This window comes from Vulpes vulpes, chromosome 5 (genome assembly GCF_048418805.1).
Source record: "Vulpes vulpes isolate BD-2025 chromosome 5, VulVul3, whole genome shotgun sequence".
Classification (NCBI taxonomy): Eukaryota; Metazoa; Chordata; class Mammalia; order Carnivora; family Canidae; genus Vulpes; species Vulpes vulpes.
The window spans coordinates 32,849,922-32,868,061 of record NC_132784.1 but is presented as its reverse complement, the minus strand read 5'-3'; the positions used below and the strand labels follow the sequence as shown (position 1 = coordinate 32,868,061).

At 37.6% G+C, this 18,140-nt stretch overlaps 1 protein-coding gene across 1 annotated transcript; it reads right to left on the bottom strand.

Annotated features, from left to right (window-relative positions):
• Positions 1-1,231: 1,231 nt before the first annotated feature.
• TNFAIP6 (TNF alpha induced protein 6) lies at positions 1,232-17,985 on the bottom strand. The gene is made up of 6 exons (XM_026008024.2): positions 17,726-17,985; positions 13,508-13,645; positions 11,586-11,747; positions 7,795-8,023; positions 5,299-5,339; positions 1,232-1,892 (listed from the first exon to the last, which is right to left on the bottom strand). Exons 1-6 carry the CDS (start codon positions 17,817-17,819, stop codon positions 1,723-1,725), a joined length of 834 nt encoding a protein of 277 aa, XP_025863809.1. The 5' UTR covers positions 17,820-17,985; the 3' UTR covers positions 1,232-1,722.
• Between the last annotated feature and the right edge of the window lie 155 nt (positions 17,986-18,140).

The following is an 18,140-nucleotide window of genomic DNA, read 5'->3' as shown; positions in this document are numbered from 1 at the left end:
CCCAGTTTTCCTGACAGCTGCATTTCCATGATAGCCAGACTTACGGTCTCCAGTGGTCTCCTCTACTTCACTCTATAGGACACTCTGGGGGGCCTTTGCCTCCACCCCCAAGACTGTTCCTCAAGGTCACCAACAATCTTCATGTTGATAAACCCCATGGTTATGCTTAGCTCTCATCTTGGTAGATCTACTGGCAGCATTCAAAACAGATGCTCCTCCTTGATGTGTTTTCCACTAGGTGTCTAGAACCCCAGAGGATACTCGGATACTCCTTCTAATTCATCCTTGACTCCTTCTAAGTCTTCTCTGCTGATCTTGCTCTTCCACAGTTCTCAGCCTTTTTTTTTTTTTTTCTTTTTAAATCTATACTCATTCCATTAGTAATTTAGTAAGGAACTCCCTCTAACCTATTTCTAATATGTAGTTTACTAATTTATCATGTTTGATTATTGTCTCTCTCCTCCCACCAGAATATAAGCTCCCCAAGCCTGGGGATTTTTGTTCACTTGGTTCTTGAGTGTTTCCTAAGTGTCCAGAACAGTGCCAGGCACATACATTTTTGTTGAATTTAATTGGATAGTAACCATTACCCCCTCATATAAAGGGTAACAATTATGACTTTTTCCTTCTATGAAAGCAAAGGCGTAAAACAACAAGAATAAAATATTAATGAATGACTATATCAACCCGTAATGAGAATATTCACTCTAAACAAAAAGACAAGAGACCCCAGCAAGATCAGTAAGTATGACAGTAAATAAAATTAACCTTTAATAAAAAATTGTAAAAATCAAACTTCACATAAAATGAAATTGCAACATATATGACAGAGATGAAATTATATATCTGATATATACTGATTTCTTTTAAATTAATAAAAGATTGTATAAGTAAAAAATAGGTGAAAGACATGAAAAAAAAATTCACAAAAGAAATAAAAATAAATAAACCAACCATCAATCTCACTGTAAATTCAAACCATAATGATAAGTCACTTTTGCCCATAAAAAAAGGAAATTGTATTTTTTTAAAAGCTGTACATTTATTACTTTTTAAAAGTAAACTCCACCCCTCAATGAGCTCAAACTCATGACTCTAAGATCAAAAATTGCATGCTCTACTGATTGAGCCAGCCAGAGACCCTAAGAAAATTCTATTTTAACTAATATCTAAGCCAATAATTCTACTTCAAGGACCCTATCCCAAATAATTAGAGAGCTGTACAAATACATATGTTCAAGGATATTTATTGCAGCAATATTTATGAAAGCAACATAAAATTCCTACAATAAAGTATGGAGCAATCATACCATGGAATATTTTACAGCTGTTCAAACTGTTTTGCAGAATACTCAATGATATGGGAAAATCCTCAAACCATAAAGTTCAAGGTTAAAAATACTAAGATATTAAACTGTTCATGGACCAGGATCCCCAAATTTCAAATACAAATACGTATAGATACATATACCACAAATTAAAAAATAACTAAAAGAAACAGATATATAAATGTTAATGCTTGTTATTTTTATGCAGTAGGATTATGAGAGATTTTGTTTTCTCATTTAAAGCTTTCTGTATTTTCCAATTTCCCCCAAAGTATCAGATATTGCCTTTCACATTTAGAAAAATAATAAATAAATGTTATTAATAATAATATAAAAGTGAGATCAAAGGGCTTCCAAAAGATGCAAACATAAACACTGAGTGTCCTTTTTTGTTTTATAAATGGCTAAATCTTCCAGCTAAAAAGTTCTTATTTCCAGTAGAAGTAGTGCTTGCGTTTTTTCCTTGACTGGATTTGGATAGAGGATCCACTGCAACATACTTGATTTGGAAACCTCCCGCTGTCACTGAAGCGTCACTTAGAAACTTCAAGGTCATGACATTTCCTGGGGAGGAGAATGCAAAAAAACAAAGATGTTACTCTGCTTTGATTTAGCTGGCAGTTCAAAGACTCCTCATTCTTACAGGAGAATATAAAAATTCGTGAACCAGACTCCCGGAATTCAGAGCTGGATTCTCAAGCTGTAGAGTCAGTGTTTCCTTTGCCGCGTGTAGCAGGGGGAGAGACTGTCCTATTCTCTTCCCTGGCCCTTCAATCTGTCCTTCAGGAACTTTTGTGTATTCTGTTTTAAAAGATATTCTTTTAAAAAATGAAAAAAAAAAGTATTCTTTAGGGACAGCTGGGTGGCTCAGCAGGTGAGCATCTGCCTTCAGCTCAGGGCATGACCCCGGGGTCCCGGGATCGAGTCCTGCGTAGGGCTCCCTGCATGGAGCCTGCTTCTCCCTCTGCCTGTGTCTCTGCCTCTCTCTCTGTGTCTCTCATAAATAAATAAATAAAATCTTAAAAAAAAAAAAAGCTATTCCTTATAGAAGGAACGGCCACTGAATTACAGGAGAATGTCAGGCAGTTTAAGCCAATGAGATATGGATGGATTATTTATAAATGATGTTAGGGTAACAAGCTTTATGTTGCAAGAAACAAAGCCACATCCCTAAATCCCTACTTTACACAGAGTGCTTAAATGCATTTTACCTGTATTAAAGTCCAAGCTGTGCTTAAAAATAAAAAGGAAAATGTTATTATATAAAATAAAATATGAGAATATTTTTTCTTTTTCACCAGGGAAAGGTCTTCTTAATCCACATCACAGATCCAGAATTCATTACAAAAAAAAAACAAAAACCAAATAACCCAAAAAAACCCACCTACATTGAATGCTCATTTTTGCCAAGCACAGCTTTAAGTGCCTTTCATCTATTAACTCATTTATTCCCCACAACACTATGAGGTGGATATTATTAAAATATTTATTTTATAGGTAAAATTGAGGCATAGAGAGCCCGGTTTGAGTAGCTAGCCCAAGGGTGCAAAGCTAACATGGTGGAACCAGATTTGAGCCTGGTGCAGTCCACTACGTGCTCTTATCCACTACACTTTCCTCACACTTGGAAGAGTTGCCTAAATTAAAAACAAACAAACAAAAAGCAACATTTCATAGGTTACTCAATATATACAAAGTGGCACTGTAGGGCCAGTGCCAATTTGGCAGCATCTACTGACGCTTAAAATGAAATCACTTGTGCTTCCAGAATTTCACTTCTAGGAATCTACTCTTAAAAAAAATAAAAAATAAAAAAGGAGCACTGCAAAGTCGAGGTTTAAAAATATCCGATGAAATGGCCCAAAAAAGGGAAATCAGAAAAACCATCTTTAGGACTTTAAATATTGGTACATCCGTACGGCAACCTGTACGCAATCATTAAAATGAATTTGATGATCTACATCCTGTATGCTGACTTGGAAATATGTCCATGATATCTGTGTAAATACTGTTTATATAGGAAAACACCTGGCAATGGCCACTATGCAGTCACTCACTGCCCTTCTTGGGTGCAGAGAGATGAGAGTGGGCATATTCTTACTTTATATACCTTTTATTAAAGTGGTGTAGTTTATGGGTAGTTTTTAGTTCATTCATTTTCTGATTTTGTTTTTTAATATAAATCTCCTGGAGTGAATAAGCACATATTTAAAAAGAAAACTAGATCAAAATGTTAACAGTATATCCTTGACTGGATTATGCTTCAAATATATTTTAAAACTTTTTCTATTACTTGGTATCAATTCCCTCCTCTTCCTGTTTTGCTGAATCTTTGGCTATTTTAACTGTGTCCTGTTCTGTGTGTTGATTTATCTCTCTGAATAATAAATTGTGTGGGGTTTTTTTTTTTTCTTCAATTCCTTGCAGTTGTGTTAGAAAAACACTGATTTGATAACGCTTGCAGTAAGTTTTTTTCTATTTTAGACAAAACAAGAAAAATGTCAAGTTTCAGGCTTTGATTCTCCCTGTTTCTTTTTCTTTTTTTAAAAAATAGAATTCTCACCCCCTGAACTACCTCCTACAGGTCCTATCTTCCTGTAACTTTCTGTTAACATAAAATATACTCTCAAGAAAAGAAGGAGATAAACAATTTAATAGGCTGCCCTTACTGGGAAGATGCTAATAGAGAATGAATAGCTTTTTTAGCATTAATCATTCAAGGACTGAATAAGAAGTTCCATCTCTTGTAATAATGACGCATAAATGAGAATTTCATGAGAACTCCGTGCACCTCAGGGCTAGGGTGTGGGAGTAATTTAGCTAGTGGTATTTGAGCTTAAGGACTACTTAGAAATTGCATTGCAGTGTATTTTGTTGTTTTTAGTTGCAAAAACATTATGATCATTTTTTTTTTGACTTGGAGGAAAAAGAGCAAGTAAGAATGGCAACTACTAGTGCTGGGGGTGGAAATAAAAAGAAAAAAAAAAAAAACAAGAACACCCAAGAAAGTGAAGATTCTTAGCTAGAAAATATCCATATAGGCCAATGGCAGTAGTATTGCTTATTGAAATAAATATATTTGACTACCAGCTCATTGCTCCAGGCACATTGCATAGAACCAAGTCACAATGGGTCCCCTGGGGAGCTCAGTGGGTGGGCTTCTGCCTTTGGCTCAGGGCGTGACCCCGGGGTCCCTGGATCGAGTCCCACATTGGGCTCCCTGCAGGGAGCCTGCTTCTCCCTCTGGCTGGGTCTCTGCCTCTCTCCAAGTCTCTCATGAATAAATAAATAATATCTTAAAAAAAAAAAGGACCAAATCACAAAATTCACAGGAGTTAAAAAGTTCTGGAGCTCATTGCCAACCATAACTGGCCTTTTGAGGTTTACTATGCATAATTAGCATATTTAAAGCTCACTGACATCTTCCAATAAAGAGACCAGTTTAACATTGTTCAAACCCACTTTTCCCAAATTCACTTGACCTTAGAGTTCTTTTCTCATGCAACACCTATTCAAAATGTGTCCTGGAGCTGTGTTCTTCACAGCCTCTGGGGAGTGCTGTACTAAGATACAAATGCACTAAGTGTGATGTAAAATTTTTTCAGTGACAGAGGTATTTTTTAAAATTTTGATACTTTTGAAAATACTTTTCAAGCCTTTACTGATGAAACATTTGGTCTTTTATAACCACGTTTTACGGATGTCATAACCGACAGCAGTGTTGAGGGTTTGCAGATTCCAGACCATCTCAGACTGTGTTCCTACACCTGACGAGTTTACACATTTTTAGTGTAAGGAGTTGACGTTAGTCTTTAAGTGGAAACACTGCATTTTACAAGCTGGTGAGCTACCTCTGTCCCAATGGTTCTCTCAACTTTAATAAAGGAAATAGTAATAACTACTGAGTTCTTCACTTCAGTGACACTGGAAAAACAAATCCCAGTCCTACACCTCAATTTAGAGCCATTACCTGTACTAATGATGTCTTCTGGAAGCTCATCTCCACAGTACCTGAAAGGAAATTTTTTAAAAAGAGAAGTCACACAAAAGAATATTACACAGCTGCTGGACATGGCTCTGACCTGTATTTAAAGTGCTTTATTTTCCTAAGCAATGGCTCCTTTTTCTATTATTTTATAACTTTCTATTGTTTGGGTTTTTTTTTTTTAAACTTGAATTTGTAAGGGGAAAAGAGGGATTAAAACAAAGTTGATTGTTTGAAATAACCTCAGTATAAATGAGATTCTTAAAAAAGAATATGTGGCATTTCTACCCTGTGTACTTGCAAAACTATTTGTGTAGTAGACAATTTTAATCTGTTTGGAAAAATTTTAAATTTGATTCTGATTATCCCATAAAGTTTTCTTCATGGTTAAAGAGGACTAGGTGGATGGCTGATGGTATTAATAATCTGAATTCTAGAGTAGACTGATCTAAATGTGGAAAATTTTATTGGACTTCACAAGAGGGATTGATTTTTATCTGAATCATGACTTGAAAGGAACTCCCTGTACATTACACAAAAGGGACGAATTTATCACATAATATAAATCCGATAAATAACAAATCAGTCTATTGAAAACCTTTAAAAAAAACAGTATATGCTTTTATCTAGGGCTATAACTGATTTCTGAAACTAGGTTTAGAATGAAAATGTCACCTTGATTCTCAAGGTAGGATGTCCATTCTTTCAATAAATACTTTGCTCTTAATTTCTCCAACCCTGTTTCATCTCTTCTTCGAACTATGTTTTAAAACTATTTGTATTTTTTCCCATAGCAGCAAGATAAAACAAAACAAAGAATTTCCCTCCAAAAATCATTGTTCATTTATGCAAGAAGTGCCTTCGTTTCTCTTTGTAGTTAAGTTACACATTTCTTTTTTTTTAAGTTACACGTTTCAAAGTCACAGCAAACTACTGAGTGTATCATTTTTAAGTGTCCTCACTACTATTTTCTTTCATTTAATTATTGTTATGGATAATAGAAAATTGATAACTGATAGTCTATTAATAATGGATAGTCTCAGATATGCGTTATTTGGTAGGGGGCTAAATAAATAAAATACATAACTATATGCTCTGGTTTGTAATATTTTGTGAGACAAAGTTTAAACTACACTGAAGATCTGGGATGGCAACACAGAACTGTCCTAGCGTGTTGAAAAACCAAGGTCGAAGTATTGAGGAAAGGAGCACTTGTTTTTGTGGCAAAGAAAGCTATTTTAGGGGTGCCTGGTTGGCTCAGTCAGTTAAGCCTCTGCCTTGGGCTCAGGTCATGATCTCAGGTCCTGGGATTGAGCTCCACATTGGGCTTGCTGCTCAGTGGGGAGCCTGCGTCTCCCTCCTTCTCTCCCTCACCATGTCTTGCTCTCTCTCTCCCTTTCAAACAAATAAATAAAATCTTAAAAAAAAAAAAAAAAAAAAAAGCTATTTTAAAGACAATGTCCATTGTACAGGTTTCGGTAAATTTTGTGAGAAGGGGCTATACTTTGCTTAATTCTTACATTTAGGGATCCTTGGGTGGCGCAGCGGTTTGGCGCCTGCCTTTGGCCCAGGGCGCGATCCTGGAGACCTGGGATCGAATCCCACATTGGGCTCCCGGTGCATGGAGCCTGCTTCTCCCTCTGCCTATGTCTCTGCCTCTCTCTTTCTCTCTCTGTGACTATCATAAATAAATAAAAATTAAAAAAAAATTTAAAAAAAATTCTTACATTTATAATGCTTTAACACAATGCTTTGTACACAGAAGAAAGGCAATCGTTACTGAATTTATAATTATTTTTAGGAGGTTGATAGTAATTACAATACTTAAAAACCCCAACAAACTTCTCAATTCACATGTCTTCGTCCTCCTGGGATCCCTGGGTGGCGCAGCGGTTTGGCGCCTGCCTTTGGCCCAGGGCGCGATCCTGGAGACCTGGGATCGAATCCCACATCAGGCTCCCGGTGCATGGAGCCTGCTTCTCCCTCTGCCTGTGTCTCTGCCTCTCTCTTTCTCTCTGTATGACTATCATAAAAAAAAAAAAAAAAAAAAAAAAAAAACTTCTCAATTCACATGTCTTCGTCCTCCTTTTGTTAGTTGAATTCTGAGGTCTTTTAATTTTTTAATTTTTTTTTGAAAGTTTTAAGTAATCTCTAGAGCCCACATGGGGCTTCAACTCAAGACCCTGAGATCAAGAGTTGCATGCTTTTCTGACTGAGACGTCCGGAGGTCCTTTTAAATAGACTATTTGATTCTTACAACTTAACAGTAATCAAAAGTCAGCTGTCACTGTTTTAGTTATAAGAACATGCAGCAGCTGACTGGCGTCACCTATGAAGAAAAATCTTTGCTAAAAGGGATATGGTGTTGCAGGGAAGTAGAAATACTAGATAATTAATAACTGTGGGGACCTTAAAGAAAATTAAATATCAAACAAAACGTTGGAGGTATTTTTAACTCCTTTATATGGGAAACACATATACCTTCCCACAAAACCATGGACGTCATCGTAACTGTCATATATTTCAACATAGTCAGCCAAGCAGGCTGGGTCATCCTCAAGGTCAAAGTCCAGGAAGCTCAGGTGAACACGCTGACCATACTTGACTCTAATGTGCCAGTAGCAGATCTGGTTATCATCATACTCATTTGGGAAGCCTGGAGATTTAAAAATTCGCTTTGGATCTGTAAAGACTCCACCACACTCCTTTGCTGAAATGGATACAAAGAAAAAAAAAAAGAAAAGAAAAGAAAGAAAGCATTAGAAGAAATATAACCTCTGTTTTAAGCTGTATGCACGTCTTAGCTCCTATTTATTACTTCTAATGATATGTTAAATATGTATTCTTACAGCTAAAGAATGAATGTTTTCATTATTCATCACTAAATTCTTTCAAATTAATATAGACTGAATTAAAAGATAAAATAGCAAGAAAAAAATAGCAATTTAATTGGGCTCCTATTTACTTTTTTTGCTTTTTATCTTCTTAGCTTAGAATGCACAAATCTCAGGGCTCAGTGATCTCAGGGTTGTGGGTTCAAGCCCCACACTGGGTGTAGAGATTACTTAAAAATTAAAAAAAATTTAAAAAAATGCATGTCTCATGTGTACATGCTCATGTATTTTGATGACTGTGTATACCCATGTTACCAACAGCCCAATCAAGATGGCTGGGATTTTGTCCTTTGTGTTGTTTTGTCAACACTGTATCTTCAAAGACTTGGACACGTAGCATAATGAGTCAGAAAAATTCTGTTTGGAAAATCCTTATAGAATTTCAGGATCACAAGGGACCTTGAAGGTTATTCTAATCTAGTTAAAGGAATAATTTATAACCATTCTATATGCCTTTCACTGGTTTTAAATTATCACCTTAATCCTAATATTTGAGGATTTGATGAAGATATTCATGTTTGGTTTTTTATTTTTATATATTTTTCTTTTTCATGTTTGGTTTTTTAAAGTCATTTATCATTTTATAGATATCTGTCCTGCCTTGTAACTTGGTATGAGAACAAACAATCAAACAACCTCTGCCAGAACCTGTGATTATATAGTGTGACCTGGTGGGAAATGTATGGAGAAGCCCTGGTTAATTTCAATTTCAGATCAAGTAAGTGTCTAATGTCTTGAAAAAAAGATCAATCTGGAAACTCAAAAATAATGTGAATGTTGGTGGTGATGGGGACTGTGGTAGCATTTGAAGACATTTATCATTATATCAGTCAGAGGCTTTTTCCAAGAGTATTATCCTTTCAAATAGCTATTAAAAAAATTGTGTTAGAATTCTTAATGCCATAGAAGTTAAGGAAGCTGATCTCCCCAAGGGCCGAACAGGATCTTAGAAAGATAGAGGACTGACTAAGGAAGGTCAGGGATCTAGTCTGAGCTCTGTGACTATTCTATACTTCAAGTTTTTCATTGGTAAAGTAAATATGATCATGCCTCTCCTATAACCTACTTCACAGGGCTATTAAAGGATAGCAACATCAAAGATAACTTAAGGGTGTTAGGTAAAATGTAAGCTGTTCTTATTGTATTCTTGAATATTATATAATACTTAGATTATATGTGTACATAAGCATGTACAGTGCCAGTTTTTGCAGTGATTTGCTCTGTCCCATACCATCCTATCTCCGCTGTCTATCCCATAAGATAAGGAAACAATTCAAACAAATATTGAGCTATTTGGTTGTCTATTTAGCTATCCAGCTCTATGTTTTATTGATTAATTATAATCATTGGTTTCTTTTTATGATATCATTATGATTTTTTCATTCCAATTATTTTTCATTGAACTGTTTCTCTCCCAGGGCTAGCTCAGGCTCACCACATCCTAAAAAATCAGCATGTCACTGAATCCAAAAGTAAGCTGAGAAATGAGTAAGAACAAGTCTCACAGGATTCGGTACAAATATTCCCAGAGTAGAAAAAGATTCAGCTTGTCTGAGAAGCAAAAGCAATTTATAAAAATGTGTCAGTTAAGGTGGCGCTCTTATAAAAGGGCAAGGAAATACTGTAAGGAACTTTCCACTAGCACTTCTTCATCTCCCCTAGATCTTGACCTGTGGAAATGACTGAATAGATGCTCAGAGATCCTAAAGTTTATCAAGCAAAGGAAGAATCAGAGAATATACTTGGAAATAAAAGTGACTATTGAGAGTAAAAAGAAGCCTGCTTGTATAAATATACTGAAGAAAAAGGAAGAGGGAGGACGAGAAGATATGGGAACTATTAACAATAAATAGAGAACTAAATATAACATAGGTTTAACATATGTCAAGGTGATTTGAAAATTATAGCCCTGCATAAATGCACTATACATATTTATTCATATTTTGTCTTAAGTGGGCATAGATGATGGCTCTAGGTTAATTTCTTTTCTACTTAGAATACACATTATTTTGAGATAAAGATTAGCTATAAGCATGAGAAATGGCTCTCCAATGGTTAATATCATTAAATAATAAATTCTACAGTAATATGCTAGACCTTCACTATAACTCACTGTAACTTCACTATAGCGACTTTCTTATAAGGTAGATTGACACAGGACAACACCTGAGGATGCTTGGGATCATAAATGTGAGGAAGACTTGGTAACATATTGTAATTCTCTGTAGTATCCTCCTGGGGGAAATGCACCAAAAAAGAACAATCTATTTTTTCTCCAAGAACATGAACAAAGAATAGCTCTTTATAGTAATTATGTTGAATCAATTTTCTTTCTTTCTTTTTTTTTTTAAGATTTTATTTATTTATTCATGAGAGATACAGGCAGAGGGAGAAGCAGGCTCCATGCAGGGAGCCCGATGTGGGACTCGTCCCAGATCCTGGGGTTACGCCTTGGGCTGGGCAGACACTCAACCCTTGAGCCACCCAGGCATCCCTAATTTTCTTTTAAAAATTTTCCTAGCTACAATCAACCATGGGAAAATATAAATAAAAATATACTATATAATAAAACTAGTATATCCAGTATATAATTGTGAAAACAAACCACAGAGTGAGGGTTGCTTAGTTTGGAAGTTAAAGAATTTATACACAAAAAGAAATTAGGGGAAAAGTTTACTTGGTCTCTTTTTTCCTCCGTTCTATCAAAGGGGTAATTTTGAACAGTTAACATTTGGTAGTATCACTTTGTTGTTTGGGCTAAGTAACCATGACAAGTTTATAACCTGCTTTTTATTTTTTTTCCTTTGTGGTTAGGAATAGAAAAAAGACCTGAATCTGGGATCCTGCCCTGCCTGCTAATTATTGGATATCTGATTTGGGGTAAGTTATTTAATTATCCAATTTCCTGATTTCTAAAATGGGTATAACAGGGACACCTGGGTGGCTCATCAGCTAAGCATCTACCTTCTGCCCAGGATGTGATCCTGGAGTCCCGGATCCAGTCCCACATCGAGTCCTGTGTCTTGGGAGAAGGGAGCCTGCTTCTCCCCCTGCCTGTGTCTCTGCCTCTCTCTCTGTGTCTCTCTGTGTCTGTGTCTCTCTGTGTCTCTCATGAATAAATAAATAAAATCTTTAAAAATAAAATAAAATTGGTAGAACGATAGCTCCTTGCAGAGTCATCACGAACGCTGATGGTGTAGATGAGGAGCATGAGACAGTGTCTGGCCCAGCATAATCACTCTGTAAATGGTTGTTGTTATTAATAGTCATCATCACCAAGTTGATTTATCTCTGGGAGAAGGAGCCATTTGTTTTTAATAACCTCTTAGTAACATGTAACAGTTTTAGCAAAGTATAAAATTATAATTTTTAACAAACCATGTGGGTTGTAGCAATAGGCATCCCATCTTTCACTCCTATTAAGACGGACTCCATAATCGATAATACCAGTTTTTCCAAATCCACAGTTGGGCCCTGGTTTCACAATGGGGTATCCAACTCTGCCCTTGGCCATCCACCCAGCAGCGCAGACGTGAAATCCTGCAAGAGAAGGAAAGGATTATGGACTAACCAGTAAACCCCTCAGCTGAGTGAAGGTCATCTTAACAAAAGTGGCCCCTTCTCAACTGCCCAAAGCCAGATAGGTAAAAGGAGAAAAATGGTTTTCTTTCTTTAATTTTTATTATTTTGAAAAATGGCTTTCTTAAAAAAAATAAAATAAAATTTGAATACATATAAAATATAACATCTGACTTTTACTAGAAAATGATGTCTTACTTGAAAAAAAAAAAAGAGGCAGATGGACTGGAAATCATAATCCCATGGATGCGAAAACAATGCAAGTTCAGAGCTGGCTCTGTTTCCTAAATGACCTATCTAGTGCCATGAAATAATTTTTGAAATTACCATCAGTCCTGGAAAATAATTTTTTTTCAAATGATAATTTAATTAATTTCTATTCCAGGATCAATTAAGATTTGCTAATATATTTAAAAATTTGAATAGGGATAAACGTGCTCATTAATTCTGAACAAAGCGTCAGCCCTGTTTTCCCTGCCCAGCTTCAGAGCTGTTTAAATATTGGCCGCTGCCATCCAGGAGCGGTTCTACTAAAGGTCCGGGAAGCCAGCAATGGCCTCGGCCTTTGTGTCTATCGTGCCAGTTACCGCATCCCCGACCGCTCTGTGGGTCTAGACTGAGCAATGTGCTGGCTGGACTTTGCAGATTTTTAGAGAACAGTTTTATTTTTGTCCTGAGAAATACATGTAATATCAGCATAAGCTTTGCCAGGTGTTTTCTTGTTTTTGTTTTTTATCAGCAAAGGGGTTTCTTCAGTGGAGAAGAGAGTTCTGAATGGGGGTGGCCTTTTGGATTCTCCTGTAAATCCATGTAAAACCACCAGGAGAGATGATCAAGGTGCATTTTTTTTTTCCCCTAAAAAGAAGGAACTAGCACTAGTTAATCACTGCCTTTGCACCAGGTCTCTGGTCATCATCCTCTCAGTTTCTCTTTCCTGCCGTCTTACAACCTGCTTATCTTTCTTTTGATCCTCAAGTACAACTGCATTCTCCCACTTACCCTACAGAAATCGGAGAAAAGGGGCACCCGGGTGGCACAGTCGGTTAAGCATCTGACTTTTGGTGTCAGCTGGGGTCGTGATCTCAGAGCAGTGATTTCAGCGTTGGGAGATGGAGGCCGGCCTGGGGCTCCTCGCTCAGTGCAGAGTCTGCTTGCGACTGTCCCTCTCCCGCTGCCCCTCCAACTCCCTGTACCCCCCACCCAACATGAGCACTCTCTCTCTCTCTCCCACCCCCCCCTCTCAAAAGACATAAATCTTAAAAAAAATTGTTTTTGAAAAAAAGAAGTCACCAAATTCAGTATTTCTTCTACCAAGCATCTGGTAGAAATTTCTTTGAAAAACTCATCACGGTATAACATTTCACATCTAAGGAAACCCAGGCTCGGGTGTTAAGATAAAACAGTGATACAAATGAATAGAAGTGGCATTAAAATCAGGAAGGAATTGGAGTGATGTTGGGATAATGAGCCTTTGTTCTCCTCTGACTTCTAATTCTATTAGGTCACAATGTTTTGTGACCCTGAATAAGTGGTGAGCACTAAGAACTCCCCCTGGTTCTGGGCAGAGCAGGTGGGCCGAGCCAGAGAGCAGAGAGCTCACGGGGGGCTTCGAGAACTTCTGGAAGCCCCGGAGAGAGACCCTGTGAAGGGGCCACAGGAAGGTGCGATCCCACCCTCCCCAGAGGTGAAAAAGGAGAAAATCCGTAGGTCACACGCGTTACCTATTTTGCGGGCCGCCTCCAGCTGCTTGTAGGTGGCGAGCCGGCCGCCCTCAAACTCGCACACGGCCTTGGCCTCGTCGTACGTGAGCCTGTAGCGGCCGGACCGTGCTTCCCGGTGGTACACGCCAGCTGCCTGTTCTGCAAATTCACAAAAGGCCGTGAACACACTAGGTAGGATCCATCCTGGCAGAGCGAAGGGCCTTGTGGCCTCCCCAGGAGCCTCCGCAGCCCTGGTTCCTGCCAAGGAGTTTCCTGGGCCAGTGGCCTCGGTACGTTTCATGGTTAGAAAGCTTTTTTGGGGAAAATATGAATGAGGGGAATTTTAGAGAAATTTGAAGACATAGAGGAAACTGGAAGCTAACTTATGTTCCTGAACTGATGATGCCCTGAAAGAAAGCTGCAAACCAACACTGTGTTTCTGCACTATTGAAAGGTGACAAAGTTTTGACTTTTTTGGCTTTCTTTTTGGTCAGTTGAGAACTTGGAAGGGTAAACAGTAGGGGGGGTGGGGGGGGTGGGGGGGTGGGGGGGAGGGCAAGAGAAACCAATGGAAATTGATCCTCTCTGTAGGCTCACAAAGGTGGAAGAAAATAACCCAAAATATCCGTTTGAGGGAAGTGACTAATGCGACATAACTGAGAATTTAGTAAACAAATCAAAAACTACGGGAAGGTGTAAAGGAATCCCAAGCAAATAAGGACAGTGTCAAGGAAAAAAAATATAGATTCAAACACAGCAAAGAAAAAGTTGGGCACGGCGAACTACCAGTTGCCAAATTCTTTATCTGGTTTGTCTTTTTTTTAGTTTACGTGCTGTTCCCAACATATTTTAGGGTGTAAGTCAGAATGGATTGTCTTCCAGGACATCGCTGTTTAAATTGTTTTGAGTTTGGAGTGCACTTTGCCATAGAAACAACGTGAGGCGTTTTCCAGGACAATAATCATAACACCAGCTCTAATGGTTCCGTGTAGACGACCAGATTGTGATGAAATCTTGGTGCTGTGACCCATGGTTCCGTGTAGACGACCAGATTGTGATGAAATCTTGGTGCTGTAACCCGGACAGCCCACCACCCATAAGGTCACTCCTGAGGAAGACACAGGTCCCTGGGCCTGCAGCAAGACACGGGTCCCCAGGGCGAGGCCAACACCCGGCCGTTCACGGAAGTGCTGCTGCCCCCTTGTCCTGCCCCTGCGGCCTGCGAGGTGTCCCCACATTTCACAGTAAAGTCCCGACACTTATGCACCGAAGACCATGGTCAATCGGATGCTCAAGCCCAGGGGACGCGAGGAACATCAAAGCTCCCCGTCCTCCGAAGGTCGCCTCCTGCCCTAGAGCCCCTTGTGTGGTGAAGCCTCCTTCACCAAACTGTGGCTGGTTTCCAATCTGGTTATTTTGAAAATATGCCATGCGGTTTGCCAAGTACTGTGGATCGAGTCCTGGTCTCAGGTGACCCGGACACGAGTGGGCGGGCAATGGAAGTGCCTTTATTTTGAAGTATAAGAGTACTAAGACTTTTGGTAGAAAAAGGGGATGTGTTGAGCTTTCTCCTGTATCATATCAGAGATGATAAAAAATGTTAAAATTGTGTATGTTCCCTGAGAATATAGGCTATCCGGTCTTTACCAGTAGGAATTAATGTCTACACATGCTTCTTTTATTTTTATTTTTATTTTTATTTTTTTTTACACATGTTTCTCAAACTAAGATTTCCTTGTGTTTTACTCCCTAATCAAAATGTGACGTTCATAGGGAGAAATTAATTAACAGAGAGGTTTTTGAAAAACAATTTTAAGCTTTTGTCCAGGTGATTTTTCTTAAATTTCGAGTCCTAGAACTCATCTAATAGTAAGATAGTAATTTAAATGGTGGAAATGTAGCATTTTAGCATGTTATTTATTTATTAATTCATTCATTTTAGCATTTTATGATAGCGTTTTAAATTCATTAAATAGTATTCTATATTTTTCCTGAAAGAGCAACAAACTTCCTATTATTTTGCCTTTGAACAGTTGAAATCTCGTATGTGTTTGACAATTTTAAGCACACATGTATTTGAAAGTATTCCTCAATTCAGAATTTTAAACTACTAAGCTGGTCCTTTGTACAATGAGTCATAATTTTAAAAGTTTTACCTTTCAGAAGGAATAATTTATTCATTTTTATAGCCCACAGTCATTCATTCAAACTGAGTCTTTAACCAACCCTTGTTCTCCTATTAGCATGGGACGACAGGAGCACGTTGGCTCTAGTTTCTCCTCCTGGTTCTGTGACCTTGTACAAACGACTGCCTACACCTTGGTGTCCTCATCTATCAAATGGGAATAATGATAGCTTTGGAATATGTAAATCATTAAAACCTGCAAGCATAACTTCTGGATCCTAGTAGGAGCTCAAGATAATGTTACTTGTTCTTCTTTTTTAAGATTCAATACAATGGCTGAAAAGAATTGCTTACCTGAGCAATTTTTATTTTCATAATCTATGTAAATTAGTTGAAGTGTCTTGTCCTTATCATTAAAAAATTTACTGTTTAAGGAATCATAATTGCTATTTAAGGAACTGGAAGATGCCAGAGTTAAAAATGAACCTTAGCGGTCCCCTGCTTTGACTTTCTCATTTTACTAGTATAGAACTGAGACCAAAAGCTTAAAGTGCTTTGTTTTGTGATAGTTACTAGCAGATTCCTACCTTCCTACCCAACTCTCTTCCTTCTCTAAATAGTTCTTAATACCATATTGACCTAACCAACTGTAAACAATTTGTGTTAGGCTGACTGGTCAATAATTTGTCCCAGATTGAAGCAATTTGCAATTACCCTGAGCCTCAGATTTGCAGCATACTATTAACATTTGGGTGCGCTCCCCTCTACGTCTAGGACAGAACTTCTATTGTCCATGTTCACATTTTTGTAATATACAGCATCACTTAAAAAAAACAACAGCTCCAAATTGCTTGATCATTAGAGATTTTGACAGCGTTTCAAGGTTTGTGCATATGGATTTAAATCTTACCAGCTTTATGACAGTTTTTTCCACTTGTAACAAATGTGTATATTTCTTAGGTTTGGGGATGTGCAAGGGAAATAAACAAAGAGACTTGTTCACTCCTCGAGAAAGTCCCAGACCCCATCTTGGCCAAACGGATCGCACTGTTCAGCATGAAACTAGTTCACTGGCTCAAGCTGAAGGGGGCAAGGCTGTGCATTGCAAATCGAGCTTTTTAATGAAATCCGCATGGCTGCAGTTATTTCCAGAGAGACACATGCTGAAAGGGAAAATATTCCACAGCCATGTGCCTCCTGGCAAGCATAAAACCAAGATCTAGGTTAATTTTGGTTTCTCTGTATTTCTTTATTTTATACAAGAATTTGTCGATTTTCTTCCTGAGTGATTAAAATTTTTTTCACAATCAAACACAGTAATGAACATAAAGCAATATTAATTTGTGGCCTGAGAAAGCATAGTTTAGAGTGCCATACAGGGTATTTTGAGTTTTCCCTATTTAGCCTTTTTTGGTCTATTGTTTATATTCACAGGCGCTTGTCATTCCTTACATTTAACAAAACAAAACAAGAAACTTTCCTTGTCTAACAAAAGGGGTAGAAAAGTATTTATATGGATAGCTCAAGCAAGAGGAATCAAAGTGGTGAGACTCCATTCAGAAATACAAGCTTTTCTTCATTTGTTCTGTATTACAAGGTGGCTTTGCATCAAACTAGTCCAAAGATGTTTGGAAAAAGCAAGATATCCATTACAGGTCAGAGAACACAGGCACATGATTATAAAATCATTGTATATCCCAACTTACCTGTGATGTTTCTGGTATGGTTACCTGCTATGAAAGCTGAATGCAAATGCATTGAAGTAAATACAAAATATGGTGTTATTATTTTGCTCAACTTTCCATACTATATACTATCACATCTGCTTTGAAAAAATATTTTTTTCATATGGAATATAAATATTAACTTCAAAAAAATATTAACTTCTACTGAATAGTTCACTTTATAAAAAACTATTTTTTAACTTTAGAAAGCAAGAACAGTCATTTTTTTAAAGGCACGTGCATTCCAATAGCTGTTTTTCCTCAGCATTTTGTTTTAAAACAGCAGCCTTGAACAGAACAGAAAACTTTACTTTTCTCCTTCAACTCACTTCTCCACTAATTCAAAGAAGTAACGCCCCCAATAAGAAGCTCATGAATGAAGTTTCTTACCAAGCCATATAGAGTTATGAAAAATCCCGTTGTTGAATCCCCATCCGTGTGCCTCTTCCCACAGCAAGACAAATAAGGAAATAAAGATGATCATATCTTAGTTGTAGAGAAGCAATAGCCTGTTAGAGGCTGCTCAGTATAAGCTCTCCAAGCAGAGGCTGAAATGTGACTGAAACATCTGGTTTCCACATCTTTTAAATGTTTTTTTTCAACTGTGAGGTCAGCAAGTACTCTCCAATGGGGTTTTTCACTGTAGAGTTACACAATTAACTCAGTGTCTGAAGCAAATCCTCTGACTCATTTGCATTGGCAACCAAAATTAAGGATATAGCATGATCATCTACATTTTAAAATTCATGTACTTGGAAAGTGGTTCATTCAGTCTGTCTGTCACAGACATTTTTCAATTAAGAAG

Excerpts from the sequence above, each read along its gene's own strand:
- TNFAIP6 (XM_026008024.2), bottom strand. The coding sequence starts at position 17,819 with ATGATCATCTTTATTTCCTTATTTGTCTTGCTGTGGGAAGAGGCACAC. Across the intron at positions 13,646-17,725 it reads TCATAACTCTATATGGCTTG|AACAGGCAGCTGGCGTGTAC; the intron begins GTAAGAAACTTC and ends GTGAATTTGCAG. Across the intron at positions 11,748-13,507 it reads GGAGGCGGCCCGCAAAATAG|GATTTCACGTCTGCGCTGCT; the intron begins GTAACGCGTGTG and ends CTTCTCTTGCAG.